Below are 23,498 nucleotides of genomic sequence, written 5' to 3' on the forward strand. Positions count from 1 at the left end.
GCAATACTCTGCTGTTTCATAAATGTTCAGCATAATTTCCTTGCTTTTGCACTCTACACAGTGTTGAGGGCAGAATTCCACTAAACGTACTTGAAGCAGATTCAACAGTGACATTATAAAGAAAATTGCATAAACATTTCCAGGGCTGTGCAGAAAGAACAGGGAAATGGTAGGCACAGGGACTTCAGAAAAAATGGCCTCCTCTGGAGCTTTATTCTTCTTCATCTCCAGTTCTCTGCCCAAAGGTAGGTCCAACCCACAGTTCCATGACCACTAGGAATAGCACGAGGAATCAGGTCCAAAATCCACCCCCATTTCGAACGGGGATCGAACTCCATGCTGCTGGTATGAAGCTGATCGATACCAGATGTCAGTCAACTTTGCCAACCAGCCCACCCAATGATGCCAAGTTGTTGCAGCAACCTACACAATAATGGGTAGAGACTTCAATTACTTTCCATCGCATGGTTGACAGGAATCTCTTCTGCTCTTACCACCTTCCATTGGTGTTTGTTGGAAGGGTGTATTGGTTAATCATGTTGTCTCTGCCTAGGCCATCAAGTATGGGGGCTTGAACCGGAGCTTGTGGTTCAGAGGCAGGGAGGTTACCCACATATTCTAGGATAATTAAATTTCCAGGTAATGAATCGCAGGAACTTCAAAGACTATTTCTGGCAAACGCTCCTCCATTAAAGTAATCCAAATAATTTTTAAAGAAATTAAAGTCATAATTTGGGGAAGTTTTAGGACTGGCTCAAAAAGCACTGCTGCCTCACAGCACCAGGGATCCGGGTTCGATTCTGGCCTGGAGTGACTGTGTGGAGAATTGCACTTTCTCCCCATGTCTGTGTGGGTTTCCTCGGGGTGCTCCAGTTTCCTCCCATGGTCCAAAGATGTGCAAGTTAGGTGGACAGGCAACACGGTAGCAGACGGGCAACACGGTAGCACAAGTGGATAGCACTGTGGCTTCACAGCGCCAGGGTCCCAGGTTCGATTCCCCGCAGGGTCACTGTCTGTGCGAAGTCTGTACGTTCTCCCTGTGTCTGCGTGGGTTTCCTCCGGGTGCTCAGGTTTCCTCCCACAGTCCAAAGACGTGCAGGTTAGGTGGATTGGCCATGATAAATTGCCCTTAGTGACCAAAATGGTTAGGAGAGGTTATTGGGTTACAGAGATAGGGTGGAAGTGAGGGCTTAAGTGGGTCGGTGCAGACTCGATGGTCCAAATGGCCTCCTTCTGCGCTGTATGCTCTTTGTTCTATGATTTTGACACAGTAACAGTGATATATTTCCAAGTTGGGGTGGTGAGTGACTTGGAGGGGAACTTCCAGGTGGTGGGGTTCACAGGTAATAATATAATAATAACCTTTTATTGTCACAAGTATGAAATTACTGTGAAAAGCCCCTAATCGGCGCCTGTTCAGGAATTGAACCCGCGCTGCTAGCCTTGTTCTGCATCACAAACCAGCTGTCTAGCCCACTGAGCTAAACCAGCTCAATTAAGCTAAACCAGTCCCGGGTATCTGCTGCTTTTGTCCTTCTAGATGGTAGTGGTCGTGGGTTTGGCAGATGCTGCCGAAGGAACCATGGCAAGTTCCTGCAATGCATCGTGTAGATGGTACACATAGCTACCACTGTTCGTCGGTGGTGGAGTGATTGAATGTTTGGGGAAGGGAAGGCAATCAAGCAGGCTGCTTTGTCCTGGCCAGCATCAAGCTTTTTGCGTGTTGTTGGAATTGCATTCATCCAGACAAGTGGAAAGTATTCCATTACACTCCTGACTTGTGCCTCGTCGATGGTGGACAGGCTTTGAGGGGTCAGGAGGTGAGTTACTCGCCATAGAAATCCAAGTCTTTGACCTGCCCTGGTAGTCGCATTATTAATATGGCTTGTCCAGTTGAGTTTCTGATCAATGGTAACCCCCGGGAAGTTGATGGTTGGGGATTCAGCGAATGCCATTGAATGACAAGGGGCGATGTGGGCAGCACGGTAGCACAGTGAGTAGTACTGTTGCTTCACAGCTCCAGGGTCCAAAGTTCGATTCCCGGCTTGGGTCACTGTCTGTGTAGAGTCTGCATGTTCTCCCAGTGTCTGTGTAGGTTTCCTCCAGGCACTCCGGTTTCCTCCCACAAGTCCTGAAAGAGGTGTTGTTAGGTTAGGTAATTTGGACATTCTGAATTCTCCCTCTGTGTACCCGAACAGACACTGGAATGTGGCGACTAGGGGCTTTTCACAGTAACTTAATTGCAGTCTTAATGTAAGCCTACTTGCGACAATAAAGATTATTGTTAGATTCTCTCTTATTGGACATGGACATTGCCTAGTATTTGTGTGGCGCAAATGTTACCTGCCACTTGTCAGCCCAGGCCTGGATACTGTCCAGGTATTGCTGCATTTGGACATGGACTGCTTCATTATCTGAGGAGTCACAAATGATGCTGAACATTATGCATAGGCAGTCATCTGCGAACATCCCCACTTTGGACCTTATGATGGGACGGAAGTCATTGATGAAGTAGCTGAAGATGGTTGGGCCTAGTACACAACTCTGAGGAACTCAGTGGTGTCCTGGAGCGGAGATGACTGATCTCCAACCACCACAACCATCTTCCTTTGTGCCAGGTAAGACACCAACCAGCTGCTCGGGCTCCTTGATGCCATACTCGGTCAAATGCTGCCTTGATGTCAAGAGCAGTCACTCTCACCTCACCTCTGGCATTCAGCTCTTTTGTCCATGTTTGAACCAAGGCTGTAATGAGGTCACAAACTGATGACCCCGGCAGAATCTAAACTGAGCACCTATGTGCAGATTATTGCTGAGTAAGTGCCGATTGGTAGTAGTGTTCATGACTCCTTCTGTCACTTTGCTAATGGAGAGTAGACAGATAGGGCAGTAATTGGCTGGGTTAGATTTGTCCTGTTTCTTGTGTGCAGGACACACCTGGGCTATTTTCCACATTGCCGGGTAGATACCAGCACTGGAACAGCTTGGCTAGGGGTGCGGCAAGTTCTGGAGCACAAGTCTTCAGTACTATTGCCGGGATATTGTCAGCGCCTGTAGCCTTTGCAGTATCCAGTGCCTTCAACCATTTCTTGATAGCGCATGAATTTAATCCGAGTGGCTGAAGACTGATATCTGTGATGCTGAGAATCTCCAGAGGAGACTACATTGGATGATCCACTCAGAACTTCTGGCTGAAGCTTGCAGGGATAGTGCGGGGGAGTAGGCCTGAACATAGAACATTACAGCGCAGTACAGGCCCTTCGGCCCTCGATGTTGCGCCGACCTGTGAAACCACTAAAGCCCATCTACACCATTTCCCTATCGTCCATATGTCTATCCAATGACCATTTGAATGCCCTTAGTGTTGGAGAGTCCACTACTGTTGCAGGCAGGGCATTCCACACCCTTACTACTCTCTGAGTAAAGAACCTACCTCTGACATCTGTCTTATATCTATCTCCCCTCAATTTAAAGCTATGTCCCCTCGTGGTAGACATCACCATCCGAGGAAAAAGGCTCTCACTGTCCACCCTATCCAATCCTCTGATCATCTTGTATGCCTCAATTAAGTCACCTCTTAACCTTCTCTCTAACGAAAACAGCCTCAAGTCCCTCAGCCTTTCCTCATAAGATCTTCCCTCCATACCAGGCAACATTCTGGTAAATCTCCTCTGCACCCTTTCCAATGCTTCCACATCCTTCCTATAATGCGGCGACCAGAATTGCACGCAATACTCCAAATGCGGCCGCACCAGAGTTTTGTACAGCTGCAACATGACAGCTGTAACATGGCCTCATGGCTCCGAAACTCAATCCCTCTACCAATAAAAGCTAACACACCGTACGCCTTCTTAACAACCCTCTCAACCTGGGTGGCAACTTTCAGGGATCTATGTACATGGACACCGAGATCTCTCTGCTGATCCACACTGCCAACAATCTTACCATTAGCCCAGTACTCGGTCTTCCTGTTATTCCTTCCAAAATGAATCACCTCACACTTTTCTGCATTAAACTCCATTTGCCACCTCTCAGCCCAGCGCTGCAGCTTATCTATGTCCCTCTGTAACTTGTAACATCCTTCTGCACTGTCCACAATCCACCGACTTTAGTGTCATCTGCAAATTTACTCACCCATCCTTCTACGCCCTCCTCCAGGTCATTTATAAAAATGACAAACAGCAGTGCCCCAAAACAGATCCTTGTGGTACACCATTAGTAACTGGACTCCAGTCTGAACATTTCCCATCAACCACCACCCTTTGTCTTCTTCCAGCTAGCCAATTTCTGATCCAAACTGCTAAATCACCCTGAATCCCACGGGTGCGATTCTCCACTCCCACGCTGAAGTGGCCGCGCCGTTGTGAACGCCGTCGAGGTTCACGACGGTGCGGAACGGCCCCGGTCCCGACCGATTCAGGCCCTGACAATGGGCCAGGATCGGGGCCGCGTCATCTACACGCGTCAGGCCTTGTTGCCCGCGTAAAAGCGGCGCCGCATTGATGACGCGGCCGGCGCCGCATAACGGGCGCCAACCCGTGCATGCGTGGTTGCCGTCCTCTCTAAGTCCACCCCGCAAGAAGTTGGGGGACGGATCTTGCAGGGCCGCGGAAGGAAGGAGGTCCTCCTTCAGAGAGGACGGCCCGATGATCGATGGGCACCGATCGCGGGCCACCCCACATTTCAGGTAAAGCCCGGTGCAGGACCCCCCCTCGCCCCCCCACAGGCCACCCCCCCCAGCGTTCACGCACCGCTCACGACTGCAGCAACCAGGTGTGGACGGCGCTGGGGGGAACCCGCCGTTTTGGCCTGGCCGCTCGGCCCATCCGGGCCTCAGAATAGCGGGGGTGCCGGAGAATCGCCATTTTCGGTGTCTCTGGCCCGCAAAACTCGACCGATCAATTCCCGCCGCTTGGGAGAATCGCGGGAGGGCGTCGGACCGGTATCCCCGGAAATTTTGGCGGCCCAGGCGATTCTCCCAACCGGCGTGGGAGTAGAGAATCGCGCCCCATGCCTCCGTATTTTCTGCAGTAGCCTACCTTGGGGAACCTTATCAAACGCTTTACTGATACACCACATCAACTGCTTTACCCTCATCCATCTGTTTGGTCACCTTCTCAAAGAACTCAATAAGGTTTGTGAGGCACGACCTACCCTTCACAAAACGGTGTTGACTATCTCTAATCAAATTATTCCTTTCCAGATGATTATACATCCTATCTCTTATAAACCTTTCCAAGATTTTGCCCACAACAGAAGTAAGGCTCACTGGTCTATAGTTACCGGGGTTGTCTCTACTCCCCTTCTTGAACAAGAGGACAACATTTGCTATCCTCCAGTCTTCTGGCACTATTCCTGTAGAAAAAGATGACTTAAAGATCAAAGCCAAAGGCTCAGCAATCTCCTCCCTAGCTTACCAGAGAATCCTAGGATAAATCCCATCCGGCCCAGGGGACTTATCTATTTTCACACTTTCCAGAATTCCTAACACCTCCTCCTTATGAACCTCAAGCCCTTCTAGTCTAGTAGCCTGAATCTCAGTATTCTCCTCGACAGCATTGTCTTTTTCCTGTGTGAATACTGACGAAAAATATTCATTTAGCACCTCTCCTATCTCCTCGGACTCCAAGCACAACTTCCCACTACTGTCCTTGACTGGCCCTACTCTTACCCTAGTCATTCGTTTATTCCTGACATATCTATAGAAAGCTTTAGGGTTATCCTTGATCCTACCTGCCAAACTTCTCAAGTCCCCTCCTGGCTCTTCTTAGCTCTCTCTTTAGGTCCTTCCTAGCTAACTTGTAACTCTCGAGCGCCCTAACTGAACCTTCATGTCTCATCTTTACATAAGCCTCCTTTTTTCTCTTGATAAGTGTTTCGACTGCTTTAGTAAATCACGGTTCCCTTGCTCGACCACTTCCTCCCTGCCTGACAGGTACATACTTTTCAAGGACACATAGTAGCTGTTCCTTGAACAAGCTCCACATTTCCATTGTGCCCATCCCCTGCAGTTTTCCTCTCCATCCAATGCATCCTAAATCTTGCCTCATCGCATCATAATTGCCTTTCCCCCAGATATAACTCTTGCCCTGCGGTATATATGCCCTTTCCATCACTAAAGTAAACGTAATCGAATTGTGGTCACTATCAACAAAGTGCTCACCTACCTCCAAATCTAACACCTGTCCTGGTTCATTACGCAGTACCAAATGCAATATGGCCTTGCCTCTCGTTGGCCTATCTACATACTTTGTCAGGAAACCCTCCTGCACACATTGGACAAAAACAGACCCATCTAAAGTACTCGAACAATAGCGTTTCCAGTCAAGATTTGGAAAGTTAAAGTCCCCCATAACAACTACCCTGTTGCTTTTGCTCCTATCCAGAATCATCTTTGCAATCCTTTCCTCTACATCTCTGGAACTTTTCGGAGGCCTATAGAAAACCCCTAACAGGGTGACCTTTCCTTTCCTGTTTCTAACCTCAGCCCACACTACCTCAGTAGACGGGTCCACATCAAACGTCCTTTCTGCCATCGTAATACTGTCCTTGACTAACAATGCCACCCCTCCCCCTCTTTTACCACCTTCCCTGAGCTTACTGAAATATCTAAACCCTGGCACCTGCAACAACCATTCCTGTCCCTGCTCTATCCATGTCTCAGAAATGGCCACAACATCGAAGTCCCAGGTACCAACCCATGCCGCAAGTTCACCCACCTTATTCCGGATGCTCCTGGCATTGAAGACACACTTTAAACCACCTTCCTGCCTGCCGGTACACTCCTGCAACTTTGAAACCTTCCTCATGACTTCACTACTCTCAACCTCCTGTATACTGGAGCTACAATTCAGGTTCCCAAGCCCCTGCTGAACTAGCTTAAACTCTCCCGAAGAGCATTAGCAAATTTCCCCCCCAGGATATTGGTACCCCTCTGGTCCAGGTGGACCATCCCGTTTGTAGAGGTCCCACCGACCCCAGAATGAGCCCCAATTATCCAGAAATCTGAACTGGGAGCTCTTTCGGAGGGTCGGTGCAGACTCGATGGGCTGAATGCCGTCCTTCTGCACTGTTGGGATTATATGGATCTATGAACTCTGGCTTTTATGGAAAATCAGGATAGATCTCAATATCATTATTTACAAAAGTAATCAACAGCTGAAGAGCTCGGAGGAGAAAGGAACACTAGCCATTTAAAAGTCATGTTTTGTTAGAAGTTTTCGGTTACAAAACTCTTCCCGATGCTTCCGAATTGTATAAATTACAGGAAGGACTCGATTGCGTTTTCATCCACACTCAGCAGTTTCTCGTTACCCTCTCCATCGCCCCACCTACGAAGAACCGCCCCCAGCACCCACCCGACAGCCCAATAACGCATTTGGAGCTGCAGCCCGCCTGTTAAACAACCTGTCAGTTGAAGAGACCCAGGCTTCCAACCAGGAAGTGAGGGGGCGAGTGCGATGCAGCGCCGGGGTGTCTCTCAGCTCCGGGCTGGCGGATGGGGCCCAACTTGCAGATGTGCACCGGGCCAGTCGGCCGGCCACACGGCTTACTCCGCCCGGACTTACCTGCTGGTCTCCAGCGAGCAGTATCTCTCAGGTAAGATCTTTAGACATCGCTCGAAGAAGCAGATATGCCTCTCTCTCAGGAACTCCAGGTTCTCAGCAGCCACCGTCTCTTCGGCCATATTGGATCGCCATGGACACGCCCCTCCCACCCTCCACGCTCCAGCCGCCCCGCCCCCTCCCTCCACGCTCCAGCCGCCCCGCCCCCTCCCTCCACGCTCCAGCCGCCCCGCCCCCTCCCTCCACGCTCCAGCCACCCCGCCCCCTCCCTCCACGCTCCAGCCGCCCCGCCCCCTCCCTCCACGCTCCAGCCGCCCCGCCCCCTCCCTCCACGCTCCAGCCGCCCACCCTCCACGCTCCAGCCGCCCACCCTCCACGCTCCAGCCGCCCCGCCCCTTCCCTCCACGCTCCAGCCGCCCCGCCCCTTCCCTCCACGCTCCAGCCGCCATCTTCCCCCCTCTCTCCTAACCCCCCCCTCCCTCACTCACTCGCCTCCTGATTCCCCGCTGCCCCCCCCCCCCCTCCCTCCTAACCCCCCCCTCCCTCACTCACTCGCCTCCTGATTCCCCGCTGCCCCCCCCTCCCTCCTAACCCCCCCCTCCCTCACTCACTCGCCTCCTGATTCCCCGCTGCCCCCCCCTCCCTCCTAACCCCCCCTCCCTCACTCACTCGCCTCCTGATTCCCCGCTGCCCCCCCCCCCTCCCTCCCTTCCTCCCATCTCCAGCCATGATGTGGAGATGCCGGCGTTGGACTGGTGTGAGCACAGTAAGAAGTCTTACAACAGGGGCAGCATTGTGGATAGCACAATTGCTTCACAGCTCCAGGGTCTCGGGTTCGATTCCGGCTTGGGTCACTGTCTGTGCGGAGTCTGCACATCCTCCCCGTGTCTGCGTGGGTTTCCTCCGGGTGCTCCGGTTTCCTCCCACAGTCCAAAGATGTGCAGGTTAGGTGGATTGGCCATGATAAATTGCCCTTAGTGTCCAAAATTTCCCTTAGTGTTGGGTGGGGTTACTGGGTTATGGGGATAGGGTGGAGGTGTTGACCTTGGGTAGGGTGCTCTTTCCAAGAGCCGGTGCAGACTCGATGGGCCGAATGGCCTCCTTCTGCACTGTAAATTCTATGAAAAAAAAACACCAGGTTCAAGTCCAGCAGGTTTGTTTCAAATCACTAGCTTTGTGAGCTCCTTCCGTGAATGAAGAGGTATGTTCCAGAAACAGATAGACAAAGTCAAAGATGCAAGACAATGCTTTCAATGTGAGCATTTGCAGGTAATTAAGTCTTTACAGATCCAGAGAGAGGGGTAATCCCAGGTTAAAGAGGTGTGAATTGTCTCAAACCAGGACAGTTGGTAGGATTTCGCAAGTCCAGGCCAGATGGTGGGGGTGAATGTAATGCAACATGAATCCAAGGTCCCTGTTGAGGCCGTACTCACGTGTGCGGAACTTGGCTATAAGTTTCTGCTCGGCGATTCTGTGTTGTCGCGCGTCCTGAAGGCCGCCTTGGAGAACGCTTACCCAGAGATCAGAGGGTGAATGCCCTTGACTGCTGAAATGTTCCCCGACTGGAAGGGAACATTCCTGCCTGGCGATTGTCACGCGATGTCCATTCATCTGTTGTCGCAGCGTCTGCATGGTCTCGCCAATGTACCACGCTTCGAGACATCCTTTCCTACAGCGCATGAGGTAGACAACGTTGGCGGAGTCGCACGAGTATGTACCGCGTACCTCGTGGGTGGTGTTCTCACGTGTAATGGTGGAACCCATGTCAATGATCTGGCACGTCTTGCAGAGATTGCCATGGCAGGGTTGTGTGGTATCGTGGTCGCTGTTCTGAAGGCTGGGTAGTTTGCTGCAAACAATGGTTTGTTGGAGGTTGCACAGTTGTTTGAAATGAAAATGAAAATGCAAGTGGGGGGGTTGGGGTGGGGATGACCTTGGCAAGATGAAGGCTGCGAAGAAGATGTCGTAGTTCCTCTGCTCCAGGGAAGTATTGGACGACAGGGTACTCTGTCGGTTGTGTCCCGCTCCAGCCAATCAGCAGGAGAGCCACGTGCAGTTCTAGCACAAAAACCGAGCTCGCGCCGCACTCCCCTCTCCTTCACTTGCAAGGATTTACAAAGAGCAGGTTTTTGATTTGAATTTTACCAAACCTCCTTTAACTAATAAATAGGGCAATTCCTTCCGTTACAATAGTTTAGATTCAACAAATCTGCAATTGTATCTAAATACTAATGGGTAGAAGTTTCAAAATATAGTCTGGTGTCATATTTCTCTGCCTAGGCATTTAAATACAAGCAAGGAACAGGTGCCAAGTGTAATGAATGTAGGAAATTGTTATATTAGATTTCTTTTTAGCAGTAATGTAATTAAAACTTGGGTTAAGATGCATAGACTGAATGACTGCTAGTGTTGTGATTAAGGTGTCCTAAAAGTGTGGTAATCATTGATTTGCAGGTGAGGTGTTCTGGTAATAGATCTTGAGAACTATTTATAGCTAATGGAATATTGTTTGTTTGAAGCACCCCTGGGGTGTCAATAATCTATGCGGGGTATTATGTTTGGTCCTGGTTAAACAAGGCAAGGGAAATCTTGTAAGAAGAGACAAAAGAATGCCTTATGCTTTGGGTTGATTGGAGGAGCCAAGTCTGAAAAGGCAGTTGGTTCTAGAAATCTCATCTGAACAGAGGTGTTTCGGTTTGGTCCTGAAAAATTCTCTCTCCAAATATTCTGCACAGAGAAAAGCAAGTAGAAACCTGGTTGTTAACTTTATTCATCAGTGGTATTTGAAATATATTGGTTTGCTCAATAACAATATTGTGGCAGGTATAGGAAGTAACTTAAGGTTTTCTCCTTTTACTTAAGAACTTTTAACTGTAAAGCTATTTATTTGTTGCTAATGAGCTGTAATGAATCTGTATTTAAATTAAAGTTTGTTTTAACATAAAAGATACATAAAATATATCTATAGGTCAGTGTTATTATTCCTGTGGTGCAGTAACATTACCTTACAGTTTTACAAATTGCAAATTGTTGCTTTCTAGTCTGGGATTTTAACAGAAAACAAATCTCTTAACATCAGTTTGGAGGTAAACCAGTATGATCATCACCTCCCCCCTTCTATTATTTTTGCTAGAACCTATAAAGTTTAATAACTTCAAATGAAGACAACGACGGCATTAATTCTCGATGCGCTTCAAATTCTTGTCCCAGCTGAATAGGACAAAAATTTTGGCATCAAATCCCAAAACGTTTTAACTATAGTCCCTGCATCAGTAAGAAAAAACTGCATGATTATGGCCCATAACTGTGGCCCATTGCCACAGAGGGCGGTGGAGGCCGGGACGTTGAGTGTCTTTAAGACAGTAGTTGATAAATTCTTGATTTCTCGAGGAATTAAGGGCTATGGAGAGCGGGTAAATGGAGTTGAAATCAGCCATGATTGAATGGTGGAGTGGACTTGATGGGCCGAATGGCCTTACTTCCACTCCTTGGTCTTATGGTCTTAACTCCCTTGTCAATCAAAATTACCTAACTCAGCCTTAAATATTCAATGACCTCGCATCTTTGTAGAAGTGATTTCCGAAGGCTGATAGCCACCTGAGAGAAGAAAATCATCAACAAACCTAATTGGGAGACCCTTTGAGGGGAACCATTATCTTGGTATAGAATCATACAATTTTACAGCACAGGAGGCCATTCGGCCCATCATGCCTGCATCAGCTCCCAAAAGAGCTAGCTAGCTAGTCCCATTCACCAGCACTATCTCCATAGCTCTCTAAATTCATCACTTTCAAATATATATGCAGCTCTTTTGAAACCTCCTATGGAATCCAACTCCACCTCTCTCCTAGGCAGCACATTCCAAATCCCAACAACTGAGTAAAGAAGTTTCTCCTCATCTCACTCCTACCTCTCTCACTGACCATCTTGAAATTGTGACCCCTAGTCACTGACTTACCAACTAGTGGAAACAGAATATTCTTCTTCACCCTGTCAAAATTGTTCATAGTTTTGAATACCTCAATAAGTTCACCTCTTAATATTCTCTGCTCGAAGGAGAACACACAATTTTTCAAGAGAACAAGCCCAATTTCTATTCCTCATTCCTGGTATCGTTCTATAAACCTCTTCACTCTCTCTAGGGCTTTAACATCCTTCATTAAATAAGATGCCCAGAACTGAACACAATATTCCAAATTTGGTCTGACCTATGCTTTGTAGAGATGTAGAATCACTTCCTTACTTTTATACTCTGTGCCTACATTTATAAACCCAAGGATCCTTTAAGCCTTCTTAACAACTGTTTCAACTTGCCTGGCCACCTTGAGAATTATGCGCTTGAACCCAGAGGGCCCTCTGCTCCTGTACTTCCCTCAAAGTTGTACCATTGAGCCTGTATCGTCTTCCCATGTTTCTTCTCCCAAAATGCATTCCCTCACATTTCATAGAATTCCTATAGTGGAGAAGAACACCTGGCCCATTGAGTCTGCACTGACCCTCCGAAAGAGCACCCCACCCAGGCCCACTCCCCCATCCTATCTCTGTAACCCCACTGTTATAACCTACCTGCTTACCACTTGCTGGAACTAACGGCAATCCCACAATCCTGAGGGAGTATGAGCTTCCCCAATGAGGGAGGCGGAGAAATCATTAGCAGATTCCCTGCATATTTGGAGCTGGCCAGTTTGGAACCAGCTAGAGAGGAGTGAGCAGCAAGGGAGTTACTGCTGCCGTTGTGTATATATATGTTATTGTAAATAAATGTTATTTCTTTCTATCCTTCAACTCGTGCTGGATTCTCCGTGGCCCTCACAAAACCCACCTAACCCTTTGGACACTAAAGAGCAATTTAGCATGACCAATCCACCTAACCCACACATCTTTGGACTGTGGGAGGAATCTCACGCAGACACGGGGAGAATGTGCAAACTCCACAGATTCACCCATGGCCAGAATTGAACCCGGGTCCCTGGTGCTGTGAGGCAGCAGTGCTAACCACTCCCACCATGTCACCTTTTCTCTACATTGAAATTCATCTACCAGGTGTCTGCCCATTTGGCCAACTTGTCAATGTCCCTCTAATGTTGCTCAGTATCAGCCTCACAATTCATTATTCTCCCTAGTTTAGAGAATTTGCCCCCAACAACCACCTCTAAATCGTTTAAATAAATCAGAAAAAGCAAGGGTCCCAACACTAAGCCCTGGGAAACATCACTTTCAACTCGTCTCCGGTCTGAGAAATGCCCATGTATACCTGCCCTGTTCCCAAGCTCTTAGCCAACTTCTAATCCATGCTGCCAAGAACCCACCAATCCCAAACATTTCTAAAATGCGAACCAACCTGCCATGTAGCACCGTATCAAATGCTTTCTAGAAGTTCAAAAACGCAACATCCACAGCACTACATTCATCTACTGCCTGTGTCAGCATATACCCTGAAAAGCCAACTCTGGCTGGACATATCCCAAGAGATGTCAGTGGAAGTGATGTCACAGAAAGCCATCGTGTGGCATAAGCAGGTTCTAGCAGAGCGCGAGAAGAGAAAACGTATCAAGGCAAATGGGAGAATTTGCATTGAGGGTGAAAGTGAATACAATAGTTGAGGAAAAACAGTTTCTTAAGAGGCTCCATAAAAGATCCAATGCCATAGTTTTGAACAGGGATATTGAAAGCTGTTAAAACTGAGAAGTTTTTTTTTCTCTATCTCTATGAAAAGATAAGGTGAAGTGATCTAAAACCCTACTCGTGATCACTCAAGACTAATGCCCAATCACGCAATAAAATCCAAACCCCACTAAATCCATTGCAACCTACCAATATCCCCAGGTCCTCTTGGCTTTATTTTGGTTTAAGGTTTGAATTGACTGGACACTGCTGCTTCAGATATGCCACTGCGTGGCAATGCTGTTTGACAGAAGTTGTAATTTCTTTCCCTTCATGGTGGTTGTCACTGATCACTGGTCCAGCTGTAGCTCAGAAATATGCATGTACGTACCGGTTTATGTTTTGTTACTAATGCCAGGTATGATAATAGATTAGTGCTTCAATGAATAATGAGCTTCTGTACAAATTATGTGCTTTGTATTATTTGCGTAAAATATTGTTTTAAAATCTGAGTGTTTTCAATAGCCACTGGGAGATAGATGCAGATTTCAGTATAAGCCCTCAGAATCATACGTTTCAAAAAGATCAACTCTCATTCTTCTAAACTCCAGTGAGTAGAGGCTCATACAGGCTCAACCTTTCCTCCATAAGACAAACCCTTCATCCCAGGAATTAGCCTTGTGAATCTTCTCTGAACGCCAATGCAAGTATGTCCCGCCGGTACAGACTCGATGGGCCAAATGGCCTCCGTTTGCACTGTAAATTCCATGATCCGATCATCTGACAATCCTCATCACTATCCGCATCTCCATCAATCTGTGTCATCTGCAAACTTACTAATCAGACCAGCTACATTTTCCTCCAAATCATTTATATATACTACGAACAAAGGTCCCAACACTGATCCCTGCAGAACATCACTAGTCAGTCTTCCATTCAGAAAAGCACCCTTCCACTGCTACCCTCTGTCTTCTATGATTGAGACAGTTCTGCATACATCTTGCCAGTTCACCTCTGATCCCACATGACTTCAACTTTTGTACAAGTCTGCCATGAGGGACCTTCTCAGAGGCTTTACTGAAGTCCATGTAGACAACATCCATTGCCCTTCCTTCAATCAGCCACGTTACTTCCTCAAAAAACTCGCTCAAGTTAGTGAGACATGACCGACCCTTCACAGAACCATGCTGCCTATCACTGATAAGTCCAAATGTGAATAAATCCTGTCTCTAAGAATCTTTTCAAATAATTTCTTTACCACTCATGTAAGGTTTACCCAGCCTATAATTTCCTGGATTATCCCTGCTACCCTTCTTAAACAAAGAGCAACATTGGCTATTCTCCAGTTTTTTGGGACCTCACCAGTAGACAATGAGGATACAAAGATTATTGTCAAGGCCCCAGAAAATTTCCTTCCTTGCCTCCTCAGTATTCTGAGGTAAATCCCATCAGGCCCTGGGCCCTATCTACCGTAATGCTTTTTAAGACACCCAACACCTCCTTTTTGATATCAACATGACCCAGAATATATATACACTCTTCCCTAGACACAGCATGGACCAAGTCCTTCTCTTTGGTGGATACTGATGCAAAGTACTCATTTAGTACCTCGCCCATTTTCTCTGGCTCCATGAATAGATTCCCTCCTGTCCTTGAGTGGACCAACCCTTTTCCTGGCTACCCTCTTTCTCTCCTGAATCCTCTTTGCCAAGGACTTCTCATGATCCATTTTAGCCCTCCTAACGCCTTGCTTAAGTTCCTTTCTACTTTATATTCTTCAAGGACTTTGTTTGTTCTCAGCTTTCTAGACCTTACGAATGGTTCAGTTTTTTTTGGACCAGGCTCAGAATATCCCTCGTTATCCAAGGTTTCCGAAACTTGCCATACTTATCCTTTATCTTCACAGGAACATACCGGTCCTGAATTCTAATCAACTGATGATTGAAAGACTCCCGCATGTCAGATGTTGATTTACCCTTGAATGCCCCAATCTAAATTCTTCAGTTCCCACCTAATATTGTTGTAATAAGCACCTTCACCCGAGGATTACTCTTATCCTTATCCACATATTCTTTAAAAGTTACGGAATTATGGTCACTATTCTCAAAATGTCCCAACTGAAACTTTGGTCACCAGTCAGCCTCATTCCAATACCAGGTCCACTGCAGCCCCTTCCTTAGTTGGACTATTTACATATTGTTTCAAGAAACCCTCCTGGATGCTCTTTACAAATTCTGTCCCATCCAAGCCTCTAGAACGGAGTCCCAATCAATATAGAGGAAGGTAAAATCACTCAGCATAACAACCGTTGTTTTTACACCTTTGCAAAATCTGCCTACATATTTGCTCTTCTATCTCCTGCTGGCTGTTTGGAGTCATGTAGTAAACACACAATATTGAGATTACACCCTTCCTATTCCTGAGCTCTATCCATATTGCCTCGCTGCAAGAGACCTCCAAGGTATGCTCCCTCAATGATCGTCTCCTTAACCAGTAATGCAAGTCCCCCACCCCTTTTTAAATCCCCTCTTTCCCGCCTGAAGCATCTAAATCCTGGGACATTTAGCTGCCAATCCTGTCCCTCCCTCAACTAAATCTCTGTTATAGCAACATCATAGTTCCAAGTACTAATCCAAGCTCTTAAGTTCCTCTGCTTTACTGATTATATTTCTAGCGTTGAAACAAATGCACTTCTGACCACCAGTCCCGCTGTGTTCAGCAACTTTTCCCTGTCTGCTCTTCCTCTTAGTCTTACTGGCCTTAGTCTCTAGCTCTCCCTCAGTTACTTCACGTGCTGACCTTCTGCTCTGGTTGCCACCCCCTGCCACACTTGTCTAAACCCTCCCAAGTGACACTAGCAAATCTCATGGTCAGGATATTCCTGCCCCTGCAGTTTTGGTGCAACCCATCCTGCTTCTACAGGTCCCACCTGCTCCGGAAGAGATCCCAATGATCCAGATATCTGAAATCCTCCCTCCTACACCAGCTATTTAGCCACATGTTTAGGTGCACTATCTTCCTATTCCTAGACTCCCTGGGATGGGGCCTAGCGGTCCTGTTTTTTAACTTGCTACCTAACTCCCTGAACTCTCTCTGCAGGACCTCATCGCTCTTCCTACCTATGTCATCAGTACCAATGTTTACCACGACCAGTGGCTGTTCACCCTCCCCCTTCAGAACACCCCGTGCCCTTCAGAGACATTCTCAACTCTGGTACCAGAGAGGCAACATATAATCCTGGAGTCTTTTTTTATTAATATTTTTTATTCTCCTTTTTCATTTTCTCCCAAATTTACACCCAACAATAAACAATAATCAGTAACGAATGTAATGTCAATCCCCATATCAATAACAACAATCCCATCCTCCCACCAAACCCCAGTCATTAGCCCGCATGTTCACATAAACAAATGACAAAAAGGAATCAGGAATCACCCATAGTCACCATTAACACATACAGTCCCCCTCCCCCAACCCTCCCAGCCCCCCTAATGTTCGATGTGATCCAATTCTCGAAAGTGCATAATGAATATCGCCCATGAATTGTAGAACCCCTCCATCCTTCCCCTCAGTTCAAATCCTGGAGTCTCTTTAATGGCCCCAAAAGCACCTATAGTCCCTGTAACTACTGCTCTTCTGCGCTCTGATCTTTCCTGCTGAACAACAGAACCAGTCGTGGTGCCACTGCTCTGGCTGCTGCTGTTGTTTTCCCGATAGGATATCCCCGCCTCCTAATAGTATTCTTGTCAGAGAGGGAAACAGGCATAGGGGGTTCCTGCACTGACTGCTTGCCCCTTCCAGTGGTCACCCATCTATCTGCCTGCACCTTAGGTGCGAATTCTCAAAAAAACGTCTTTGACGCTTTCTGCCACATGAATGCTCCTAAGTGCATCCAACAGCTGCTCCAACCGATCCATGCAGTCTGTGAATATTATATTTGGTCCCCACATCCTTTGATATATATTACGAACAGCTGTGGCCCCAATTACAGATCCTTGCGGTACCCTACTAGCCACAGACTGCCAACAATGCGAGAATAACCGGTTTATTCCTATCTCTGTTTTCTGCCTGTTAGCCTATCCTCAATCCATGCAAATATGAATTCCAGGATTTTGATTCAGTGACAGCTGAGGAATGACGATATATTTCCATGTCGGACTGTGAATGATTTAGAAGGGTATTTGTAGGTGGTCGTGTTCCCAGGTATCTGCCGTCTTTGTCCTTCCAGATGGCAGAAATTGTGAGTTTGGAAGGTGCTGTCTAAGGAGCCTTGGTGAGTTGCTGCAGTGCATCTTGTAGATGGTATGCACTGCTGCTACTGTTCCTTAGTGGTGGAGGGATTGAAATTTTGTGGAAGGGTACCAACCAAGCAGGCTGCTTTGTCCTGGATGGTGTCCAGCTTCTGGACTGTTGCTGCAAATGATTGAAATAAACCCTAAATAAGCACTTTCACTTAATACGTGTGCAGCTCATGAAATATTACAACATTTACAGGCGTTTTATTTTTACACATTAAATCAACTGTTGGAACTGCACTCATCCAGGCAAGTGAAGAGTATTCCATCACACTCCTGATTTGTACCTTGTAGATCAGTGTTTTTCAAACTTTTACCAATCGGTGTATCTTTGTTTTAAATATATTCCCATTTCTTTAGAAATTTAAACAAGTATAGAAAAGAGTAATATTTTATTTTTACTTTACAAACTATTACTTTAGAGGAGATGAAGTAACTTGTCAAACATATACAATGTCACAATATTTCATAGATTATCATAGAATTTACAGTGCAGAAGGAGGCCATTCAGCCCATCGAGTCTGCACCGGCTCTTGGAAAGAGCACCCTACCCAAGGTCAACACCTCCACCCTATCCCCATAACCCAGTAACCCCACCCAACACTAAGGGCAATTTTTGGACACTAAGGGCAATTCATCATAGCCAATCCACCTAACCTGCACATCTTTGGACTGTGGGAGGAAACCGGAGCACCCGGAGGAAACCCACGCACACACGGGGAGGATGTGCAGACTCCGCACACAGTGACCCAAGCCGGAATCGAACCTGGGACCCTGGAGCTGTGAAGCAATTGTGCTATCCACAATGCTACCGTGCTGCCCAGTTTCTTACTGGTTCCACTGCATTGCACTATCCAAACATCCAAGTCATCTGCTTCTCTACTCTCACTAAAAGCACTTACTTCCTGGGTTCCAGAGAGTGACGACAGAAAGTAACGATTGTGCAGGTTTCTTCCAGTGTTGACATGTCAGCCGTATTGACTGGCCTCGTTTGATCAGTATTCCTCATCGACAAACTTGGCCTGGCTTCTCTCTCACTGGCCAATAGCTGCTTCCACCCCAGTCACAGAATGCTGACCAGTACTTCTGGTTGTGGGAGTACAAGCAGACGCTATGCCGGCTGTTGAACAGATTGACTACAGAGCCACAGGTCACATACTGCCGATTGGTGCCGGGGGACAAGTCAAGCAGCCGGCAGAGGACGAGCACCAGAGCAGAGCTCCAAGCTGGCCACCACTGTTGGCATCGCACGTCCACGGGGATGCCCATCAGCCCCTGTCCCCACACCCCCGCGTGTGGTGACCAGCACATGGCCCAGCCTTGTGCCGCCCCACCCCCTCAAACACTGCAACCAATCAGGGACTGCTCACGGTCGTTGCTGACTTCTTTTCACGATGGGGAATGGCACAACCGATCGCTCCATGACTCTCACGACGCCCATCTGCGGGTCGTGACGCTGAGTTTGAAAAACCCTGATGTAGATGGTGGACAGAATGTTAAGTACTTAGTCCTGTCCACCATCTTTTCCAGTTATTAATGCTTCTAACTCTCTGATTCTACTTTTAAAGTGGTATTATGTGAATGCATAAAGCAATCAATCATGACTCCAATTTTTGGACCATTAAGCCCTTGCTACCTTTCCTGATTTTATTTTCATGCTTCTTTTCCCCTTTTCAACTTTCACCAACTCATTGACTCAATTTTATTTTCTTCAGTTTGTCAAAATTTATTTCATAATGCATACAACAAATACTTTGACTAGACAGTTCAATCCTTTAATATTCACAAAACAATACTGTTAGATCCCTTGCCTCCAAGATGGAATCGCCCTGAAAAACAATACAAGCAAACCAACGTTTATATGAGAGAAAGTGAAGCAAATTTTCAACTTTGTCATCTGTTTCTTATGGAGCGATTCTTCCCATGCTAATCACTTACCGATGAGGAAGAAACAGCATAGGTCCGCCATTATTTTGGCCTGTATCTTTTATGTGTTCCGCCCAACCTTTGGTAGGTTTGAATAGTCTAGATGGATCTCGTTGTATTTGAGCATCAACCTGGATAGATTTGCAGCATAACAAAGGTTTACATGTTAAACCAAAAGGCTACAACAAAAAATACTTCAAAATCAGCTTTTCTTCCCCTCTCCTAAAGATGGAGTCTCAAATTGAGATATTACAGGCACTTTAAATCCATTGGATTCTTTTTCAGAGTCAGGTTCTGAAGAAAAGTCTTAGGGACTCAAAATGTTAACTGTTTCTCTCTCCACAGATACTGCCAGACCTGCTGAGTTTTTCCAGCATTTTCTATTGATGTTCATGGATGGACCTGGGCAGTGACATCTGCGGAGAGCAAAGCACGATCCCACTACACACACATACCGTCACAATACACATTCCTAAGTAGTAACTGAAAACGTAATAATTTTATCTCTTCTGAACCGCAGTTCACTCAGCACCGATTAACGATTGAACCTGGGGCCTCTCTTTAGCCTATGTAGGTCAATACCAATCAGCAATTTAGCCACTAAGTCATCAAAGAGTCAATGATTTATTTCAAGAATGTTGCATTCAAAACTTAGTTAAAATGGCATTTTACCAGCAAAACAATAATGAGTGGGCACAATGAACTTCTTAAATTTTTCCAATCCAAATTACAGATGAAATGTTACTATTTAGGTGTGAGGCAGCATGCTTTGAACCTCAGATTTTTATTCATTTGGGAAATTAGTCAAAAGTGCTGCCTGCTCACCTACTCAAAAGTACTTTCAAGCCAGTTCTCTCAATATAATCCAGGCTACCTCTTCTCTGACATTTGGCTACATTAAAAATATGCAATGTCATCAATATCAAATCCTGCTACTTCGGTTTTAAAATAATTTAGAGACATTTTTTCTGTTAATCGGAAGTAAATATGGCTTGAGATCAGGATGCTAATCACTGAATCAACCATCAGAAGAACAGGTGTTTTGTGTAGATCATGGTATGGAATAAGAAATATATTCAAGCGATGATACTTTGTATCTGATCTATTCCCCGGTGAGTGGATATAAATTGCATAGCATACTGCTAGATTTGTTTATGATCCTGTAGAATGAACCCTTGGGACTGCCAACAGGTGCAAGGGAAATTCCACTTTCCTTGATCCAGCTCTTAAATGTACCAGATGCTGGAACAAACACCCAGTATAGTAACAAGACGACTAAAATATTAGAATCTTTCTGGCTGTAACATCTAACTTAAAACGATAAGTATACAGAAAGATAAAGATGTTTAACATTTCACATATGAACTGTCTTTCTTTCCTCCATTCCCTGTTGCAGAATCATTAAATTTTATTTTTTTGCTTCACATTATCTATTCCAATGAACCTTTCCTTAAACAGGTTATTAAACCTTTGCTTTTGCTCCCACCATCCACCTTGGAGATGGAAACAGCCTTGAAAGATTGAGCCTTCACTGGCTGAATTAGTTGCAACGGTTAGGTTTTCAGTCAAAGACATAGATGAATAAAATAGCATTTCCATAAGACTATAAGATGTAGGAGCAGTGGTGGCCCATCGGGTCTGCTCCACCATTCAATCAGATCATGACTGATCGGATATGATAATCCTCAACTCCATTTTCCCACCCTATCCCCATAATCCTTGATTCCCTTACTGATTAAGTCTGTCCATCGCCATCTTAAAATATTTAATGACCCAGCCTCCACAGCTCTCTGTGGTAAAGTATTCCACAGATCCATTATCCTCAGAAGAAATTCCTCCTCATCTCTGTCTTAAATGGGCAACCACTTACTCTGAGATTATGCCCTCTGGTCCTAGACTCTCCCACCAGGGGAAACAATCTCTCAGCATCTACACTGTCAAACTCCCTGAGAATCCTATTTGTCTCAATAAGGTCGCCTCTTCAAACTCTTCTAAACTCCCAATGAGTACAGATCCAGCCTATTCAGAAAATCCCTCTATACCCAGAATCAACCTAATGAATGTGACGTCTGTCCCACCCAGCTCTTTCTTACCCGCAGTTGGTCCTTCTCCCTCAGGTGTGTCTCTTGGAGGAAGACTATGTCAGCTTTCATACTTTTCAGGTGGGCGAAGACTCTGGATCTTTTCACTGGGTCGTTAAGTCCCCTGACATTCCAGGTGACTATCCTGATCGGGGGGAGGGTTCTCCCCTTCCCCCCCCCCTCTGCCTCATGTGGAATCAACCATACTTACCTTGTGGATGTGCCCCAGCACTCCAGGGTTTCCCTGTTAGGGGACCATCTTGAATGGCCACAGTCACCATACTCACCATGAAGCCGGGCCCTGCACTCCGGAGTTTCCTTAGTCAAGGAACCACCCAACATGGCCGCTAACCATGTGTACTCCATGTGTGTAAGCCCCTGCACTCCAAGGTTTCCCTTTTGTTTGGGGACCCTCCAAAGTGGTTGCTTGGGGTGCCAATTTGTTCATTGTTACCTCGTGTCGTCTGTTGTAGCCAGCCTAGAGCCCTTTCGCCCCCTTGTTCCCCCTGTGGTTCTGCTTCTCTCCCTTCCCTACTGTTTTCTACCCCTGCACCCCCATTTACCCTGCCCAGCTAACCTCCCGTTGATATACTGCTGCCTCACGCCCCCGACCCTGTTGCCAGGCGCTCTCTTCCCAGTGTGGAAGATCTCTCAGTAAATCCTGATTTTAGGGCTGACATTGCATTATTCAGTTGTGCCCGGAGCTTTACCAGGTCTGCCCCAATGTCTTGGTATGTCCAGATCTTATGTCCCTCCCAGTTGCAAGCCTTTGTTTGTCTGGCACAGCGTAGGATTTTCTCCCAGTCCCAGTGTAGTTCGGTGATGATTGCCCTCAGCTGCTCCCCAGCCTAGGATTTTGGCTGGAGCAACCTTTGGGTCCTGTTGATCTCCGGTGGGTTGGGGAAGCTGTCCCTCCCGAACAGTTTTCCCAGCATCTGGACCACGTAGTCGGTCAGATCCCTGCCCTCAGTTCCCTCTGGCAGGCCCACTATCCTGAGGTTTTGGCATCTCGATCAGTTCTCCTGGTCTTCCACCTTTCCCTTCAGGTTCCCCTTTGTCACCACCAACCTCTTTATTTCTGCCCCCAGGGCGACGATTCGGTCGCTCTGGTCCATCAAGGCTTTTTCCAGGTCTTTAATCGTGTTTCCCTGGGCCTCCAGTCTCTTTTCCACCTTATCGAGGACCACCTGCATAGTGGTCAACGCTTCTGTGACTGCCACCTTAACCGCTTCCTTGATCTCGTCCTTTAGCTCTTTCATCATGGGGAGCTTCTTCTATACATCCTCCGAGTGGGGGGTGGGGGGAAAGAGAGGTCATCTTAGATTTGCTGGTCCCCCTCTCGGGTGTGGCTTGTGGGTCTGCTGATCCTCGCTCATTTCTCATGTCCTTTGCCGTGGCTTTTGGTTTCTTTGCAGCCTCTGGAGCTATTGCTTCCCAGCATTTCTTCTTGTTTGTGTGTTGTAGAGGGTGAGGGATGTTTTTGTTTGATCTTTGCGGGCTAATTTTGGTTAAAAGTGCCTATTTTCTAGTTCTTCGGAGGTGAGCCACCTTGTGTGCATCCGCTCAGCACATTCCCCTCACCGGAAGTTCCACCCTCAGGGAAAAGTCCGGCTCTAAAGGAAGTATTTATGAAGAATCATTTCATTTATATTTAAGCTTGTTTAATTTCTTGTTGATCCCTCCCATTTAAAAAATGTAAAGGCTTAGCCTCTCCCTATTTACACTTTCTGGTTGAGGTGGAGTCCAACACATCAGTACAGCTCCATCATGTGCCAGTACTGATGTCAATGTCTATGATGAGGAATCTGTTCCCCACCAGCCACATGTTAACTTAACTGATCAGTCTGTTTCTGTGTCAATTTGCACATGGCTCTGGCAATAATCCAGTGATTATTTCCCTGGAGGCCCTTTTCTAATAAATAATTTCCTACTTTTTAGTACTTCCTTAGCAGGACCTCATCCCTGTTACTACCTATGTTGTTTGCTCCAACATGGACCAAGACAGCTAGATTTACCACCTTTTACAA

The 23,498-nt window shown here is 46.7% G+C and overlaps 2 protein-coding genes and 1 long non-coding RNA gene across 9 annotated transcripts in view; 1 reads left to right on the top strand and 2 right to left on the bottom strand.

Annotated features, from left to right (window-relative positions):
• pggt1b (protein geranylgeranyltransferase type I, beta subunit) overlaps nucleotides 1–7,709 on the bottom strand; it is a 123,155-nt gene extending 115,446 nt beyond the window's left edge. For all 4 annotated transcript variants that reach the window (XM_072516479.1, XM_072516478.1, XM_072516475.1 and 1 more), the window contains exon 1: nucleotides 7,569–7,709. In XM_072516479.1, the coding sequence (XP_072372580.1) occupies nucleotides 7,569–7,687 (119 nt within the window). In that variant the 5' untranslated portion in view covers nucleotides 7,688–7,709. The remainder of the gene's footprint in view (nucleotides 1–7,568) is intronic.
• Nucleotides 7,710–8,225: 516 nt separating this feature from the next.
• Nucleotides 8,226–23,498, top strand: part of LOC140429458 (uncharacterized) — a 34,672-nt gene continuing 19,399 nt past the window's right edge. Inside the window, exon 1 of the long non-coding RNA XR_011949094.1 lies at nucleotides 8,226–8,331. This is a non-coding gene — a long non-coding RNA (uncharacterized lncRNA). The remainder of the gene's footprint in view (nucleotides 8,332–23,498) is intronic.
• Nucleotides 19,165–23,498, bottom strand: part of LOC140429457 (coiled-coil domain-containing protein 112-like) — a 51,960-nt gene continuing 47,626 nt past the window's right edge. For all 4 annotated transcript variants that reach the window (XM_072516481.1, XM_072516482.1, XM_072516480.1 and 1 more), the window contains 2 exons: nucleotides 19,403–19,521; nucleotides 19,165–19,293 (listed from right to left, as the gene is read on the bottom strand). In XM_072516481.1, the coding sequence (XP_072372582.1) occupies nucleotides 19,263–19,293; nucleotides 19,403–19,521 (150 nt within the window). In that variant the 3' untranslated portion in view covers nucleotides 19,165–19,262. The remainder of the gene's footprint in view (nucleotides 19,294–19,402; nucleotides 19,522–23,498) is intronic.

This window comes from Scyliorhinus torazame, chromosome 9 (assembly GCF_047496885.1).
Source record: "Scyliorhinus torazame isolate Kashiwa2021f chromosome 9, sScyTor2.1, whole genome shotgun sequence".
Classification (NCBI taxonomy): domain Eukaryota; kingdom Metazoa; phylum Chordata; class Chondrichthyes; order Carcharhiniformes; family Scyliorhinidae; genus Scyliorhinus; species Scyliorhinus torazame.